The 18,871-nt window shown below is 41.0% G+C and overlaps 1 protein-coding gene across 2 annotated transcripts in view; it reads left to right on the top strand.

Moving 5' to 3' along the window:
- LOC137372188 (ETS translocation variant 5-like) overlaps nucleotides 1-15,904 on the top strand; it is a 30,053-nt gene extending 14,149 nt beyond the window's left edge. For both annotated transcript variants that reach the window (XM_068035761.1, XM_068035760.1), the window contains 5 exons: nucleotides 3,585-3,653; nucleotides 7,943-8,011; nucleotides 10,354-10,523; nucleotides 13,519-13,620; nucleotides 14,082-15,904. In XM_068035761.1, the coding sequence (XP_067891862.1) occupies nucleotides 3,585-3,653; nucleotides 7,943-8,011; nucleotides 10,354-10,523; nucleotides 13,519-13,620; nucleotides 14,082-14,303 (632 nt within the window). In that variant the 3' untranslated portion in view covers nucleotides 14,304-15,904. The remainder of the gene's footprint in view (nucleotides 1-3,584; nucleotides 3,654-7,942; nucleotides 8,012-10,353; nucleotides 10,524-13,518; nucleotides 13,621-14,081) is intronic.
- The last annotated feature ends 2,967 nt before the right edge of the window (nucleotides 15,905-18,871 follow it).

The raw sequence follows: 18,871 nt of genomic DNA, 5'->3' as shown, positions 1-18,871 counted from the left end.
CAATAGATCGTATTGATCTGTTACTTAGGTCAGTGTAAAATGCAGTCTTTCCTAACGAGATGTTGATAGTTTTAAGGAATGAGTCTGGCCCCTCTTCCTGCCCTTGGGTATTCTGCATCCCTTTTATTATCTTTGACATCAGCAAGCTGAGAGATTTGTTACCACAGTGATGGGCTTGATTGGCATTTCACACATTTACTTTATGGTGGTTGCTGGACAAACATAGATGAGCACATTCTACAAAGTGACCTTTCACTTATGTCAATCTTGCATTGCAGGGGAGGGAGAAATCCACAAATCCCAGCTTTTGGAATAATTCCCTTCTGGTATTAATTTCTAATGGAAATGTATTGTTCTATGTTAGGTGACAGATCCTTTTTTATTCTGCATACTTGAAAACAAAAAAAGAGCCTATAACTAGGCTTTGGTATTTAAAGAATCACATTGTTTTAAGTAGTTTGTATGACCGTTTCTTCAAGGGTGTTATTAATTTGATACTCTGTGATGTAACTGTAAACTCTTCTAATCAGCTTAGGCCTAAAAATACCATAACCTATAGGAGGCTGTGAGAGGCGATCTGCAGTAAAGCTAAGCAGATGGTAAAGATTTAAAGCTAAAGGACAACATTTAATGGCATCCAAGGCTTTAGGAGAGCAGATTTTTAAAATTTAGGTCATGGTTTCATGTACTTTTTTATAAAAATAAAATCCCTTCCCCTGTTCAATATTCACTACCAAAACATGTTATTGGTCCGTCCATCAGATATAAGGGGCGGTGCAGTGGTTAGCACCGCAGCCTCACAGCTCCAGCGACCCGGGTTCGATTCTGGGTACTACCTGTGCGGAGTTTGCAAGTTCTCCTTGTGACCACGTGGGTTTTCGCCGGGTGCTCCGGTTTCCTCCCTCAGATAAATTGGCCGTTGTAAATTGCCCCTTATATAGGTAGGTGGTAGGGGAATTGAGGGAAGGTGGGGATGTGGTAGGAATATGGGATTATTGTCGGATTAGTATAAATGGGTGGTTGATGGTCGGCACAGACTCGGGCCAAAGGGTTAGGGTTAGGGTTTCAGTGCTATATCTCTAAATAAATAAAAATCCAGGAGGGGCTGGTTTACAGGCAGAGAAATCTAATTTAGTTAGATGACAGCCAAGAAACAACTGCTTTCTTTGCACTTATTGCAGTCACCTGTCAGTCCAAGGGTAGTGACCATCTACTGTTTTGGTTTAACATGGCTGACCAAGCTTTTTTCATGCTGGCTGGAGGTGAGTTGGATTGGAGAATTTATCTTAATAGCTAGACTCCTCTACTCTCCCCTCCAAAAAAAAAAAAAAAATTCCCTTTTCCATTTGCAATAGCACAATTCAGGAAGGCACTAGATATAAAATGTCAGTTCACTAAAATGGTTGTGTTACAGATTCTATAGTTGTCTGGTTTTCCAGTGTAGTTTTTCCTAAATGGTCAAACACATCACAGTTCTGTATAATTGATCAGCCTGTTCTACTAATGGAGCGTGACTGGCTAGAAGAAGGCAGTTTGGAATTTGATTAGAAAGTGCATTTGAAAGTAAAAAATGTTAAACTGATCTCTCGTAAATCCATGGAAGGACCTGCATCATTGCTGTGGATTCAGCCTGATTTTTGAACATCCAGCATATTGGCACAAATTGCTTCACTAATCTGACTTTTCTCCCCTCTTCCCCAGCATTCTTCCCCAAGACATTTTAATACATTGCCCAAGTGGCATTCTTCACATTTGTAGACTATTTGACCAGCGGTGGTGGGGGTTTCACTGCAACGGAGTCCCATCATCACACGGTGTCCGCATCGGTGCGCTGTGCTAATTGGTGACTTGTGCTGCAATCAGCAATGGAACATTTGGTGATTAGTCCCCTTCACGTTCCCCCGTGTGGCATTTGTTGCACCTTTAACTGCTAACCCCATTTTAAAATTGACTAACTCCCCACACGTAGCAGATTGAACCCAAGGCCCTTTCTGATCTATGTCAGTCCGTTCCATATGAGTCATACACTTGGTGAAGCTGGCTGCATCTGGTTTAAAGTCCTCCCAATTCTTTTTGTAAAGGCCAGCTCTGTTGTCTCTAGAGGTCAAGAGCTGCATAGTTGCAAGATTAAAGCAGTGTAATTTCATGGGCACCGTTAAATCATGGGAGTGCCTGCTGCTGCTAAGGCAAATTCGGAACATGTTGAGACCACATACTGGAGCATCAATGAGCAGTGTCATTAAGTTGAGTTCTGGGACCCCACACCTCTGGGCCACTTGCAAGAAGCTTTTGAGGCAGTTTTACACTGCAAGCTATTGTCAAGAACAGGTATGTGGTACCGTCAACATTCTGTAGTCCAAAGAATCTGACTTCCAGACTCTCATATTTTCTATGATCTTTGAGCTACATCCCAGAGTGGGGTTTTTAGCTGTATAAATAGGTCGCCAGCTTCCTAGGGACTTTGATTAGGAACATCAAACCAGCTAAAGGAAGTAGGGTGGGGGGAGAGAAATCACAAGGCTCTGACTGTCATCATCCTCAACCCACCCAGAAGCCATAGCAAGAATATAAATGTCCCTCTACCACTAGTGACTACGCTTCAAAAGGACTTCATTGGCTTTCGTGGTTTGGGGTGCCCTGAGGTCTTGAAAGGCACTGTTGAAATGCATAAGTTCATTCGTTCTCTACTGAACGATTTCGAAATGAAATTGGTAGAGGTCTGGGGGCCTTGTAAATGTTCTGGTCACAGTGGAAACATGATCCAAGAAAAAAAGAGGGGGGGAAAGTTACTTCCAGGGAAGGGAGGTGGGAACAGAGAGAGAGAAAGAGTTCACTGCAAAAAGTGAAGTATTTGGATCCCATAATGCCCTATTAAGTGACCAGATTTTAAAACTTAAAGAAATATTTGTTTAACTAGATCGCTCCTCCATGAGGAATCCCATGTGGTCCAAATTATTAATGAGGGATGGGAGGATGCTCGTGAGGAACATAAATGTTGGTATAGTTCAGTTGGGCTGAATGGCTTGTGTCTCTGCTATAAACTCGATATAATTCAGTTTCTGATGTAGGTGGTGTGTCTGTCTACACTGAGGCCCCAATATTCTGACTCTTTGCTCCCAGTGCAGAATCTTGAGACTTTTGAACTTCATTGTAGACAAAGGCAAGAAACAACAGCCTGAAGAACAGGACAGCTGACCTAGGTGCCTAGTTCTCCCAGCTGCCTCCTGTTAAGCAAGATTCTACTCCAGGGACAGAGTCTCTCAATTTTAGGGCCTAAACATGAGCTTTATTTTAAAATTACATTCTCTTCCTGTAAAGGCCAACGCTTAAATTGTGTTTTCATGTTTTAAATAGCAACAGGTTGTTTTAAGATTTAAATTTTCACTCCTCCTTGGTATGTGAATTATTAATGCACACCTGTTTGTCTTGCTTTGCTTGCTGAGTTGCCCAGAGATGCTCCTGTGACATTTCAGTGGGTTGCAATTCCCATATTATTTGTCACTTACTTAAATAAACAGTTATTATAATTTGCTCTGTTCTCCATCTGTAAAATCCTTTTTTTTGTTTTAAATCTTTCTGTACAGAAGTGCCTAATTGCCAATCCTCTTACATGACTGGAGGAAACTATTACACTGGTCCCAACAACCAGGAAGGTAAACCGCACCATTTCTTTATTGTATTGTTTATTGTGATAGTGTTTGTTGAAGAGTATGGAATCCTAGTCCCATCTGGGCATAGCTACTCTAATAACCCTGGAGTGCAGTTGTCCTACAATAGTCTGATTTTAATGGCTGAGGTATGTGGCAGAATTTAGAACCTGTGCAAAGCGGGTTACTAAGACCATTGGTTTAGATACAACATGAGCTTGGCAAATAAATCGTATTATATGTTCACCTTGAGAGGCACTGAAGTTTCTGCATGGAGCATGGCTATTTGGGCCAGGTGTTAGCTGGCTATCTGCATCTGTTGAACTACTTCCGTGAGATATGATCCCTTCAGAAGGGGCAAGACACTTGAGCAAAGATTTTATCTTCGATTACGCACACCACAACTGAGGTGCTATTGCAAATACGTGCACAGGCCAGAATTTCCTTTGCACTGTTCCCACTCTGCCTCCATCACTTTGCCGCGGAAACCCTGTTCCCAGCATTTTTGTCATTCTTCTGGAAGCAGCGCAGGAGCAGCTTGGAAGAAATTGACAGCCCTAAATATGACCCATTTCTTTACAATGGTGTTAAAACCTAAACCTGTAAATTTATTTTAGAAAGGTTGCATAATAAGTGAAAGAAGAGTTCACAAATTAACCACCATACATTACAAATGTTGTTTTTTCTTTTGAATTTGCTAAGATATCTGCTTATCATCTGATTCCAAGCTGCAGGTGTAAAAATAAATCTATTTTGGCATTCTGAGGGTTTAACGGAACCGTTACATTCTCACCTACTGTGGTCTCAGACAGCTGTGGGTTTTAACTGCTTGCTGTGTTGCTTGTTGTAAGTTTTCTGGGTAACTGTGTTATCTGCTGCAGTTAATGCATCTGCAAATGTACCTCAAAACTTCTGAAGAAGCATTGCTTGCTATATATTTAGGAAAAGGCTAGATTACTGAAAATTTCACCCCAAAATTCAGGTGCTGCAATCTGATTTTTTTTTTTAAATCAGCTGTTGTCCTACTTAAAACTGAGTCACAACAGCTTTTCTGGCCTATATAATCTCTAACTCCTTTAAACTTTAAGACTAGAACATTTATTTAAAAAAAAAATAACATTACTTTTCACTAGAACTGCCATTGGGGGCAGTTTTCATCTCTCTTCTTCCCCCCCCCCCCCCCCCCCCCCACCCCCCTCTCTTTCCCCATGCCCAATATCATAAGGGAAAAATCACTAATCAATAAAAAATTTCAGTCTGGGAACAACGCAGTTTGGTTTCTCCTTTTGTTACTGAATGTAGGTTTATGTAAATGTTGTACAAGCATGTCAGCCTGTCACCAGGATTTATCTTTAGATTTAATTTTGATTTAGAGATACAGCACTGAAACAGGCCCTTCGGCCCACCGAGTCTGTGCTGACCAACAACCACCCATTTATACTAACCCTACAGTAATCCCATATTCCCTATCACCTCCCTACACTAGGGGCAATTTACAACGGCCAATTTACCTATCACCTGCAAGTCTTTGGATGTGGGAGGAAACCGGAGCACCCGGCGCAAAACCCACGCAGACACAGGGAGAACTTGCAAACTCCGCACAGACAGTACCCAGAATCGAACCCGGGTCCCTGGAGCTGTGAGGCTGCGGTGCTAACCACTGTGCCACCTGAAATAAAGGCAGAAAATGCTGGAAATACTCGGCAGGTCTGGCAGGATCTGTGGTGAGAGGCAGAGTTGAATGTTTCATGTCGATGACCTTTCATCAAAACTGGAAAAAGTTGAGGTTTTGCAAATACAGAGGCAGGGAAAGGGGGAGTTAGAGAAAAGAACAAAAGGGAAGGTCTGTGATAGGGTGGAAGACAGGAAAAAGTTTTTCTGGGCCTGTGGGAGCGGCAATACCGAACACATCTTCCCCTCCCCTTTCAGCATTCTGTAGAGTCTGTTCCCTCTGCAATACTCTGGTCCACTCTTCAATCACCCCCTCCCTTTCCTACGTCACCTTTCCAAGGCATCACCTCACCATTCAAAGCCCCAAACACTCCTTCCAGGTGAAACAGTGATTTACGTGGACTTCTTTCAATTTACTATACTGTATTCGCTGTTTATAATGTGATCTGTTCTGCACTGTCGAAGCCAAAAGCAGATTGGGTGACCGCTTTGCAGAATACCTCCATTCAGTCCACAAGTGTGAACACTAGCTTTAGGTCCCTTATTTTAATCTTCCACTTTGCTTTCACATTGACCTCTCTGACCTCTGCCTACTGCAGTGTTCCAGTGAAGCTCAACACAAGCTCAAGGAATAACACCTCATTTTTCAAATGGAAACTTTACAGCTTTCTGGACTTAATATTGAGTTCAACAATTTCAGGCAATATCAAATTCAATCTCTACCCCATTTCGTTTCCTTTTCATTGCATGTTTCGGCACATCTGCTTTTGGCGCATCTTTTTGTTTTTGTTTCTTGCCTCATTGCCACTCCTATAGGCCCTGCCCAACTCTCGGCTGTCTTCCACCCTATCAAAGGCCTTTCTTTTTTTGTTCTTTGTCCCTCCCTCCCCATATCACCTGCTTAAAAACCTATTACATTTATAACTTTGACCTGTTCTGATGAAAGACCTGAAACATTAACTCTGCTTCTCTGTCTGCAGATGCTGCCAGACCTTCTGAGTAGTTCTAGCGTTTACTTTGTTTATTTCAGATTGCTTCCAGCTTCCCGGTATTTTGCTCTGTATTATTGCTCTTTATCTTTAGGCTGTCCAATTTAGAATGCTAAGCAATGTTTAAAATTTATTCAGTGTTAGTAGATCATAGAATGTAATCAAAAGAAACCACAGCACAACAGGAGGCCATTTGGAACATAATCTCCGTGCTGGTGCTAGTTGTTCAGTAATTATAGAAATAAAAATCGAGGGATGTAAAACGGGCTGGCAATTCCCTAACACCCATTTTACACTAATGCAGGAAGTCAGTGTAACTCTAAATATCGCCTCCTTTTGTATTCCAATATTCCACAATTTGAATTCCATTGTTAAGGCCTTTTCTACCGACAGTATTAGCTTTTTTTAAAAAAAAAAGTCTACAAATTTGTGCTTCTAGATCTTTTTGCTCTTCTACTCTGTTAAGGATCTTGTCATTTAGGGTATATGTCCAACATATATATGAACGTACAAATTAGGAGCAGGTGTAGGCCCCTTGAGCCCGCTCTGCCATTCAATATGTTCATGGCTGAACTGATTACTCCAAATTCCTGCTTATCAAGAATCTATCCACCTTTGCCTTTAAAATATTCAAAGACTCTGCTTCCACCACCTTTGGAGGAAGAGAGTTCCAAAGACACTCAACCCTCTGAGAAAAAAAATTCTCCTCATCTGTCTTAAACGGGCAACCCCTTATTTTGAAATGGCGATTCCTAGTTCTAGATTCTCCCACTAGAGGAAACCGCCTTTCCACATCCACTCTGTCAAGACCCCTCAGGATCTTATATATTTCAATCAAGTCGCCTCTTGCTCATCTAAACTCCAGTGGATACAAGCCTAGCCTGTCCAACCTTTCCACCTAAGACAACCTGTCCATTCCAGGTATTAGTCTAGTAAACCTTCTCTGAACTGCTTCCAACACATTTACATCCTTCCTTAAATAAGGAGACCAATACTGTACATAGTACTCCAGATGTGATCTCACCAATGCCCTGTATAACTGAAGCATAACCTTCCTACTTTTGTATTCAATTCCCCTTGCAGTAAATGATATTCTACGAGCTTTACCAATTACATGCTGAACCCGCATACTAACCTTATGCGATTCATGTATTAGGACACCCAGATCCCACTGCATCTCAGAACTCTGCAATCTCTCTCCATTTTGATAATATACTGCTTTTTTATTCTTCCAGCCAAAATGGATAATTTCACATTTTCCCACATTATACTCCATTTGCCAAATTTTTGCCCACTCACTTAACCTATTTCCTTCAACAAATTCTACTATTTTGCACCTCTTTGCGTTGAACTGCATTTGCCACTTATCAGCCCCACTGCAAACTTGTCAAATGTTCCAGGACTGATATATAATCTGTATCTGCCTGTAATTCACTAAATCTCCTCTAACACATTAGGAATTATTGGATTTATGTCATGCCAATGTCAACTTAAGAAATTTTTTTTTTTAAATGAACAAGCTCACATTCAACATAAAGAATTTTCTGACTGAATCTGAGTAGGTTGGCAATGGAAATAAGTCTATTGCTAATTGATTAGTCAATTGAAAATATCCATTTTTATCCTTTTTCCCAGGTTTTACTTATGAGAGAGATCCACGACTGTACTATGATGATACATGTGTCGTACCAGATAGGATTGACCGTAAGTGATGTTTGTTTACTTTTTTAAAATTCTGTTTCATTTTAGTTCCAAAGAAATTCCATGAACCAAGGGAATCAGTTTTGTTCACCAGTCTGTTAAATTAGTTGATCTAAGCTGAGCGATTAGTAGGATCATGACAATTGGAGGTTGAGAGTTATCAACCAGGGTTGCTGCTTATCACCATCTAGTGACCCTTGCTGCAAAATGTACATGTAATTAGTCATAGTCGTACAGCATAGAAACAGACCCTTCGGCCCACCGCGTCCATGCCGACCATAATGCCTGTCTATACTAATCCCACCTGTCTGCATTAATTCCATATCCCTCTACGCCTTGCTCATTCAGGTACCTGTCCAGATGCCTCTTAAATGTTGCTACTGTTCCTGCCTCCACCACTTCCTCAGGCAGCTCATTCCAGATACCCAATATTCTTTGTGTGAAAAATTTACTCCTTTGATCCCCTTTAAACCTCCTCCCTCTCACCTTAAATCTATGCCCTCTAGTTTTAGTCACCCCTACCATGGGAAACAGACTCTGGCTATCTACCCTATCTATCCCTCTCATAATTTTATATACCTCTATCATGTCCCCTCTCAGCCTCCTTCGCTCCAGGGAAAACACACCCAGCCTATCCAATCCCTCTTTATAACTCAAGCCCTCCAAACCAGGCAACATGCTCGTGAATCTTTTCTGCACCCTCTCTAGCTTATCACATCTTTCCTGTAGCGCGGCGACCAGAACTGCACACAGTGCTCCAAATGCAGCCTAACCAATGTTGTGGACAACTGTAACATGACGTCCCAACTCTTGTACTCAATGCCTCGGCCGATGAAGGCAAGCATGCCATACGCCGCCTTCACCACCCTGTCTACCTGTGTGGCCACTTTCAGGGAACTATGTACTTGCACCCCAAGGTCTCTCTGCTCAACAACACTCCCCAGGGCCCTGCCATTCACTGTATATGTCCTGCCCTGGTTTAACTTCCCAAAATGCATAACTTCACACTTGTCTGCATTAAATTCCATTTGCCACTCCCTTGCCCACTTTCCCAGTTGATCGATATCCTGTTGAAACCTTAGACAACCTTCTTCACTGTCCATTATACCACCAATTTTGGTGTCATCTGCAAACTTACTAATCATGCCCCTTACATTCACATTGGAGTCATTAATATATATGACAAACAGAGGGCCCAGCACTGATCCCTGCAGCATACCACTGGTCACCAGCCTCCAATCTGAAAATCCACTACCACCCTCTGCCTCCTATCACCAAGCCAATTTTGTATCCACTTTGCGAGCTCACCCTGGATCCCATGTGTTCAAACCTTCTGGACCAGCCTACTACACAGGACCTTGTCAAAGGCCTTGCTAAAGTCAATGTAGATAACGTCCATCGCCCTGCCCTCGTCAATCCTCTTGGTCACCTCAAAAAAAACTCAATCAAATTCGTGATTGTATGGTAAGAACTGGATTGGGAGCCCTTATGTACCTGCCCTACCCACCAAACCACCATCACTGTGGTCAAGTCCTTTTACCTGAATTCACGCATGAAAATGGCCACTTGGGGTATTACTGTAAGGCAAGTCACCTGTGGGGATCATGTGCTAGAGCAAGAGCCATAACTTTGCTAGAAGAGAAATATTTGGGGTGGGGTCGAGGCAAAGCCTATTCCAAATAAAAGTCCATTGCTAATAAATTAAGATGTTTTTAAAATTCAATTTAATATGTTGCTAAAACTTGAAGTGTTCCCAATGATGCAATCGTTGTTAGAATGGGGTGAGTCAGTTCAGTTGGTGATTCACTTTCGGGCCAACAGTATTGATGCAATAATTATGTAAACACTAATTTTTCCACGTCAAACAAAAAATATACAATAGAAGAATTAGAACCTTGTATTCTAACCCTTTATGGTGGTTGAGGAACGAGGCTGGTGTGTGTGCATGTGTGTTTTTATTGAAAGGGATAAAATTGAACTATTCATTATTGCTTACAGTGTGCCAGCTGTTGAGGTTGAGACCGAGAGGTTTAGCCAACAACATCTAATGTGAGCCTTTTTCCTCTCGCATGTTTGTTCAAGTCATTCACGGTCATCAATGGAATTTTTGTCAGTTCCTAAAGGAACTGACCCTGTGGAAAAGGAAAATCTCTCTACACATTCTTCAGATCAATATAAAATATACAAAACACTCATCTCCTCTGAGCAGAGTTATGCAAAGCAGGATTTTTTTTTTTGTTGTAAGTGTTGGATTTAATTCTGTGAGGATAGATGTTTATTGAGATGGAAAGAGTCCATATGAAAAATGAAACCAACTTCTCATTTTTGACTTAATTTTCCAACAGATAAAGTTAAACAGGAATCCCCTGTGTACCGGGAAAATCTGCCATACCAGCGTCGTGGGTCTTTACAGCTGTGGCAGTTCCTAGTGACACTCCTGGATGATCCATCTAATTCCCACTTCATTGCATGGACAGGGCGAGGCATGGAATTCAAGTTGATTGAACCCGAAGAGGTATGTTATGTCAGGACCTTTTTTCCCTGTCAGTATTTTGTTGAATTGATCTCTGTGCTCCTTCAGTTCTGGCCTGTTGCGCTTCTCTAATTTTCATTGCTCCATGTGGCTGTGCCTTCAGCTGTCTGGGCCCTCAGCTGGTAGTAGTGGTAGCCGTTTCTAGGTTGGTTCCCCAGACTTTACCATATGTGTAAACAGATCACCCAGAACATTGTAGATTTATGTATTTGAGATGCTGTGGCAAAGCAAAGGCTAAAAGAACAGAGCCAGATCTATTTTTAAAGAAATGGAAATTAGAATGGCTTATCTGAACTTTGCATTTGTTTAGTTCAGCAGAATTATTTGAATAAGAAACAACTTTTTTTTTTCTGTTAATAATTCAGTGTCTTTATCTTGTAACGTTCAGCGATATGATATACCAAGACAAAGTAACCATTTAAGGAACACTACCATTTTTTTTTAAACTACTGTGTACTCTTTTTATAAACTTGTATCAGATTTAACTTTCCATTGTGATGCGGGAAGATAAAACTGCGACTGTCCCACATTTATTTCTGATTTACCTAGAAATAGTACATAATAGCTGGGACTCATTCAATGGTGGTCTGGAACATAGAGCATATTCCTGGAGTTCAAATAAGTTCAAGAGTATGATCTGAAGCCCCATTTCCATGGAGACCGGGCCTTTTACTTGTTTTTGCATATTAAGATTTCCGCTGTGCCCCAAGGTTTTAATGGGGCTATTAATCTGTACTGCCAGGGTGTGGTCACAAGTCTTCCATTCATAAGGAGCAGTAACTATGTGCAGCCATGTCTCCAGTAACTTGTTAAATCCTTTGCTTGCCTGAAGCTACTGTCTGTATTTTTAAATTTTGTGTGTGGTGCGGCGGGGGGTGGGGGGATTAGATGAAAGCATCAACCATCCTAATTTTCTAGTATTCCACAGCTACACAGTCCAAAAAGTCTATGTCCCCCACAAATTACTTACAAAATATCAGTGTTCCATTCCATTCCATTAGGAAAATATTTGCTCAACGGTATTGTATACCCAAGGGTATAGATAACCGGCTGCCTCGGGTTTGCTCAGATAACTGGAAAGGACCCATGGAACAAACAAGATACAGGCTCCCACTGGGGCCAGGAAAGGTTTTAGTTGAAACCACACAGTATTTTTCAGACTTGTTCAGACAGCTGTGCATGGGATGGAATTACTGGAAACTGGCACTGCTAGTAAATAGATCCAGATCTGAGTGAAACTTGGAGGTAGGCAGAATCACCCTGCTTAACGTAGACAGCTACAAATCCAGTCTAGGGTAGTTCATATAAAATTTGCATGGAAGTGAAACTCCCAATACAGCAATTAACTATCATGTGTACCTAATTCCTGCTATTTCAATGATCAGTTATTGGATGAAGATATGGGCAGGGTTTTCTGAACTTTTGTAATGTTCCCATTAATCTGCATGTATCTCCATTTGTTGATACTAGCAAATTTTGCTGTTGTTTTGGAATAATTTACCACTGAGTAATAACAAAGAACCTCCAGTCCCACAATATTCAAACAGAACAAACCAGCTGAAAAGAAATCCAAACGCAGGGCTATTTTCCAGAACCTGGGGAAGGGAGATCACAGGTCACAACTGAGGCTCTCGTGATTCATGGACACCTTTGGATACGGTCGTCTTCCTCGCCTCTTGTTTCCCGATAGAGACTGATGCATGGTATTAACTACGAAATTGCATAAGTGTTTGCCCTGACTGTTCAGTGAAGTAGATGGTGTTATTTTGGATAGGCCACAATATATTTCTTTTGTTCAACTCTTTAGCTGGTGCATTTCTCTTTAGAAATGAATACAGGAAAGTGCAATATCAGTATGTTTTGTCAATGTATTCGGATTTGCTGCATCAGCAAGAATGGTTAGGAAAGTAAAGAGGCCGTGACCTGTAAAAGTGGCCCTCGTTATGGTTGGGATAACAGTGGATGGAAAAACTCCACTTCAAGAACTGGATTATGCTGCTATGGCAACAGTGAAACTTGTGTTAAATGAATCTGTGCAGTGCTTTTGATGTGAGGGTTATGCATATTTGAGAGATGCATGTTTAACAAATTGTGACTGAAATTGCAGCAGCTTTACAGACCTGAGAAGCCTGCTTGTGGCTTTGAAAATGCATAAAATGGAAGATCTTTAATTACTTGCCAACCGAATCAAGTTTGATTTGAATCAAAAGCGCTCTGATTTGTATGTCAATGGTCAAGATGATAATACAACTCATTATTTTTCAGAGTGCAAGCTGTTTCTTTTAAGCCCTAATTATAAGGTCTTTCGTTAGACATGAAGGATGCAGCAATGGAACTAGCTTTGGTTGCTCATCCATTTATGACGAATGCCTGGTACACGCACCTTGTTCATCTGATCACTTGGAGACCTCCAAGGGATTTGAAGGACGCATTATGTTGCAACATTTACAGGCCAGCAAGCTAATTTTAGGAAGATCACAAGACATACTAGCCGGTTTCGATTTAGAGAACTTTTTTTTTGAATGAACATTATGTTCTTTTATTTCTGTTCAACCATGTCCTACAAGTTCATATTTGCAGTTTCGAGTACGATGTTAAATTACTGGAGTGGGTGCCCTTGGGAGCAGAAGGACTGCCATTTTCACCCTCTTTTATTTAAGATGCACTGGCCGATAAGGACTAAACCCTTTCCAAAATCTCATTAAAATTGTGCTTGCCAAATCAACAGCCCCATTAGCAAGCGGCTGATGTGCTATTCTGTTACAATGGTGACCTATGGGCCTTGCTATTACTTTCTATTGATTTCTAAATTCATGCTCTTGCATTTACTGAAATGCCGCTAATGGGATATAGATCAATAGCGCACAAACACAGTCTGTGGTTATTTCATCTTTGCGTCCATTTTCAGAGCTCATTTGTGCGGTCTCCATATCTACAAATATATAAACACAGATTTTCTTTTCCTCTTCTGCTACAGGTTGCTCGGCGCTGGGGCATCCAGAAAAACCGCCCCGCGATGAACTATGACAAATTGAGCCGCTCGCTTCGCTATTACTATGAAAAGGGGATCATGCAAAAGGTGGGAAAGTCAAGGTTTTTTTTTAAAAAAGGGGGCTTCCACAGTGTCAAACCCTACTGCCCTGTAACAGTCTGTCTTAAAGCGGCAGCACCTGTGAAATCTGCTCACTTGCTATCTAAGCAGCACAGCCCTAAATATCCAACTCTTAATATTTTAACCCATTACGATTTAACCTTTTAAAACAAAAAAAAACAGAATTCCACTTTAAGTAAAATGTTAGGTTGTTTGTCTTTCAAAATGACGTGTTCAAACATTGATTTGCAGTTGGGTTTCTGTCAATTGTGCCCATCCCATATCCTATTACTGTCTTGTCCATTGGTTAATTGTTTTAACACTCTCCCTGCATTGTGTATTCTATTTTAACATACAATTATAACTTTGAAATCTGTTCTCAATCATCTGGAGTATTTCAGATTAGAGAAGTATAGTCGGGTTTATCTATTGGTTTTTCCGCTCTTTAGGTCGCAGGGGAACGGTACGTGTACAAGTTTGTGTGTGACCCTGAGGCACTTTTCTCTATGGCCTTCCCAGACAATCAACGCCCCTTCCTGAAGACTGAAATCGATTGTCATATTAACAAGGACGAAACTGTTCCTCTCACGCATTTTGATGATAATTCGGCCTACTTGTTGAAAATGGATCACTGCAACAATCTTCAATATCCAGAGGGCTTTGCATATTGACTTATTCACAGCTGCCCATGTGACTGAATGCATCACTGTCCAGCTGAAAAAGAGCATCTTATGTGGTACTGTTGCACTCAGCTGTTGAGAATACAGCTCTTCAGAACATGCAAGAGCCTAAAAGTTGTACAGTAGCATCACTACTGAAGAAGCTGCCACGTGCTTCACTGACGATGCACTAACAAGCGTGACTTAATATGGCTTTGTCCTCCACTTTGATAGTTATGGGATGGGGAGAAAGCCCAATGACTAGGTTGTGTGTTACTATCAGAAATGCGTTCAGGTGTGGCATTTGTGATTGTTCAGTATGGCATTCACAGAGCTTGGATAGACCGTGTGACTGTAGCGTTTGTATTGACAATCTGCTTTGTGTTGAACACAGTTCTTTCAGCTGCCTTTCTAATGTTAAAGGGCTTCAACTTGCACAATCCCACAGTCGTATCATGGGTCAGACTCGGAAAAAAATAGTATGCACTATAGCATGTAGATCTGTTCCCCGGACTGGATACGAACTGGTGCTGTATAAGTAGCTAAAGATGAGTCCTGTCTAGCTGAGACTTCAATACAGTACAGCTTGTAGTCTATTTTGTTTTTGTTTTTTAAAAAAAAGCTTCAAAATGTTTTAACCCTTCAAACTCTGAAGTTCTTTGATACCTGGACACATTATTTTCCTCTTGCGCCTTTTCTAAACTACACTTGTATATGTAGCATTTTTCAAATGTTTTAATTCCTCCTTTCTCAAATGAACGAAGAGCTTTATTCAGGTTTACCGCTGCCACTTGATTTTCCTGCCCTTCTCTTTTGCCCCACCCCCTCCTATTCTGTTATCTAATCTTTCTGCAAAAGAAAAGGCTGGAATCAATTCTTTAATAGTGCGAGCCAGCTGTAGGAAAGGTAGTTCTATTCAGTATCATTTGTGTATAAATTGTTCCCCATAAGCAGCTCTAATGAGGTAAATCTCTGTCACTGTCTTTGAGAGGGCAGAAGGTGGGGTTGGGAAAAGGGAAGCAGTTGACAGGAATTTTTCAAAAAAATGTTTTGTTTGTTTTGTTTTTGTCTTTCTATTTAAGGCAATTTTTTTTTTTGTTAATGGCACTGCACTCTGAAGTATAGAGTTCCAATATTTTGGTAATGTTACAGCTTCAATCAGGGGGTTAGGGCTTTTACTGTGTAACACAGTTAATTCTGCTGCAGGTTGTACATGCCTGCTTCAAGCTTTGCACCGAACACCTTTTACAATTTAATGTTTGGAAATCTAAATATAGGTATGACTGTTTCTGCACATTGTATCTTGCAATGGCATATTGCAATTGTATAATTGCAGCATATCCACAAGCTTTCAGTGCTTTATATTTTATGTATAAAGTCCCCAGGGTTTATATTATTGGAAACAAAATTATTTTTACACCAGATCTCAATTGTATTTTATTTTAGCAATTAATTTTTTTTGCTTCTACTTTTAACTCATGTGCTGCAAAGTCCATTTTAATGACTCTTAGATGCATTAATCGTGGAGATTTCGCAACTTTTCTTTTCAAAACATGTTGTGCATTTAAGGGAAATCCTGTCTTGTACACCAAATAAATGTTTCATCTCTACTGTGTACAATAAAGTTTTTGTTTTTTGCCTTGCACTCATTTGTACTTGTGTCTTTGTCAAGCCGTAAGGGTATGACAGCTGGCTTTTGTTCTTGACCTAAGGAGTAGGAAACTCAGCTAGAGTTCCAGGCTTGATTGTTATTCAGTGTCTTCTTAACCAGTCATCACTGTTACATGCTGGTGTTCCTCTTGAGCTCAAGTACAAGTAAACGTACAAGCCTTTTAATTACTTGGGTACACACAGCGATGCTGCTGATTTTGGAGGAAACTAGTTCAGAAATAGGGATCTGGCAGGGGAAATGCAAGGCAGGTAGGATAGGTTTGGAGTGCGTATGCATAGAGCATGGTAAATAAGGTTGGTAAGCTGCAGGCTGAAATTATCATGGGATTATGATGTACTGGCAATATCTGAAATCTAGCTCAAAGAAGGGGAAGATTGGGAACGTAATGGTTGCAAAAGTCAGTTGTCATGCCCATTTTTTTTTTTTGTTGGCACGATGGCCCCTATTTTGATTCCAAAATGGCATTCACAACATGCCTGCTTCTGGTGTGGGCTGCACAACACAGCTGCTCCCAGACACTGGTGCAATAGTTTGCATTCCCCTTGGACTCTGGAGAGAGAGGCAGAGACAACTAGGGAGGGAATTCCAAAACATAGGGCCTAGACGGCTGAAGGCAATGGTGGGGTGAAGGGATTTTGGAATGCTCAAGAAGCCAGAGTTGAAGGAACAGAGTTCTAGGAGGGATGTAGGGCTGGAGAAGATTACAGAGCCAAGGGACTATGTAGTCGTGAGTGGATTTGAACATGCGGATGAGAAGATTATCCATGATTTGTACTGAATAAATGTACAACGAGAAGGGAGGAAGAGAGCAACTACTTTTACAATTCTCAGGCTACAGGGATTGAGCGGTGGAGTGGGACTGACTGGATTGCTCCGCCTTGTCCAATCTACACCTTCTCCTTTGTTATCTCTTGTCCCACCCCTGCCTCACTTGCTTATAACCTTTTACATTTCTGATATTTGCCAGTTCCAAAGAAGGGTTACTGACCCGAAACGTTAACTCTGCTGCCAGACCTGCTGAGTGGTTCCAGCATTTCTTGTTTTTATTTCAGATTTCCAGCATCTGCAGTATTTTGCTTTTATACAAGGTAAACTGTTTGGCCCTTGAATGTACAACCTTTTGATTCAGGTGAGTTGCCAACTGAGCTAAGCTGACTCTGCTTGCCAATTAAAACACAGTAGTACCCCTGTTCAAATTAAGGATCCCTAAACTTTCTGAAGAAATAGAAGCAGGAGTAGGCCATTTGGCCCCGAGAAACTGCTCTGCATTCAATAAGATCATAGCTGATCTGATTGTGGCCTTAACTCTCCTTTCCTGCTGGCACCCCATAATCCTTGATTCCCTTGTAGTTCAAAAATCTGTCAAACTCAGCCTTGAATATATTCAATGACCCAGCCTCCACTGCTCTCTAGTGTAGAAAATTCCAAAGATTAATGGCACTAAGAAGAAATTCCTCCTCATCTCAGTTTCAAATGGGAGACCCCTTATTTTTAAACTCTGCCCCATATTTCTAGATTCCCCTATGTGGGGAAACATCCTGTCAGCTTCTATCCTGTCAAGCCTCCTCACAATTTTACATGTTTCAATACGATCACCACCTCCTTCTAAACTCCAGTGGGCATAGGCTCAACCTGCTCAACCTTTCCTCAATAGACGACACCTTCATCCCAGGAATCAACTTAGTGAACCTTCTCTGAACTGTCTCCAATTCAAGTATATCCCTCTTTAAATAAGATCAAAACTCTATGCAGTACTCTAAGTGCGGTCTCAACATTGTCCTGTACAATTGTAGCAAGACTTCAATATTTTTATATTCCATCCCCCTTGCAATGAAGGCCAATATTCAATTTGCCTTCCCAATTATTTGCTGTACCTGCATGTTACCTTGTGATTTGTATATGAGAAGACCCAGATCCTTTTGTACTGCAGCATTCTGCAGTCTCCATTTAAATAATATTCAGCTCTTGCCAACCAATATACATTTTCTGGGCTTGGCTATGTGGATGTGTTTTCATACAGAAAAGAATATGCTCTCCTTGGTAGGTAGATGAAAACTATATGGATTTCTAAGTAGTTTGGGTTTGGAGGATGTTGAGTATAAGTTTCTGCATGTGTCAGTAACCTGAAGGATAAAAATAAATCCACATATAGCACTTCTAGTTGGTTCCTACTATTTAACCTTCAGAAACTGATAAACCTAATGAGATTTTCTTCTTGCTCCCTAATAACTGGATTAAATGATTCACCTGCGTGCTCCTATTCATAATGCTCATTTGTACATATGCTGTATATAATGCCTGGAATTTCCACAAGGGTTCTCCAATGAAAGATTGAGAGAACTCAATGAGAAATGGTGTAACAGGCTAAAAGCAGCTGTTTGCACTATTTCTTCAGGGTTTCCAGTGAAGTTGCATTGTGAGATTGGCAGATATTCTCCCCCTAATCCTGCACGCACAAGATTTCAAGTTCAATCTGCTAAATCGGCTGATTTCAGCTCCGGGAGCGATTGGGATAGTACAATTGACCTCAGTGTCCTTGGCCTAAGGAAGGGAAAAATTAAGCAGAATATGCTATCCAGTACCTCCTTGCTGAAAAGTGTTTGTGGAGAAGTTGGTGAGATCAGGACTGGGCTTTGCTATGATACCTTCCATTGACAAATAGCCTACTTTTCATTCACTGTCTCCATTTATAACTACATGGGTCAGGTACCAAAGTGTGCCCATGAAACAGTTCTCGATCAGGAGTCAGCATCTTCGAAAGGAAGGGAACAAATAAAATTGTTTCAAAACTTCCTGATCTTTTATTAATTTGTGGTCTTATGGTAATGAGAGACATCAGTCAGATGTACAATAGACTGGAAGGATCTCTCCAGTCACTGTGTCTGTTCCATCCATTCATTAACATCCA

The sequence above is a fragment of the Heterodontus francisci genome, chromosome 7, assembly GCF_036365525.1.
Source record: "Heterodontus francisci isolate sHetFra1 chromosome 7, sHetFra1.hap1, whole genome shotgun sequence".
Classification (NCBI taxonomy): Eukaryota; Metazoa; Chordata; class Chondrichthyes; order Heterodontiformes; family Heterodontidae; genus Heterodontus; species Heterodontus francisci.
Note: the sequence above shows the minus strand (reverse complement) of the source record. Positions and strands in the feature narration are given on the sequence as shown.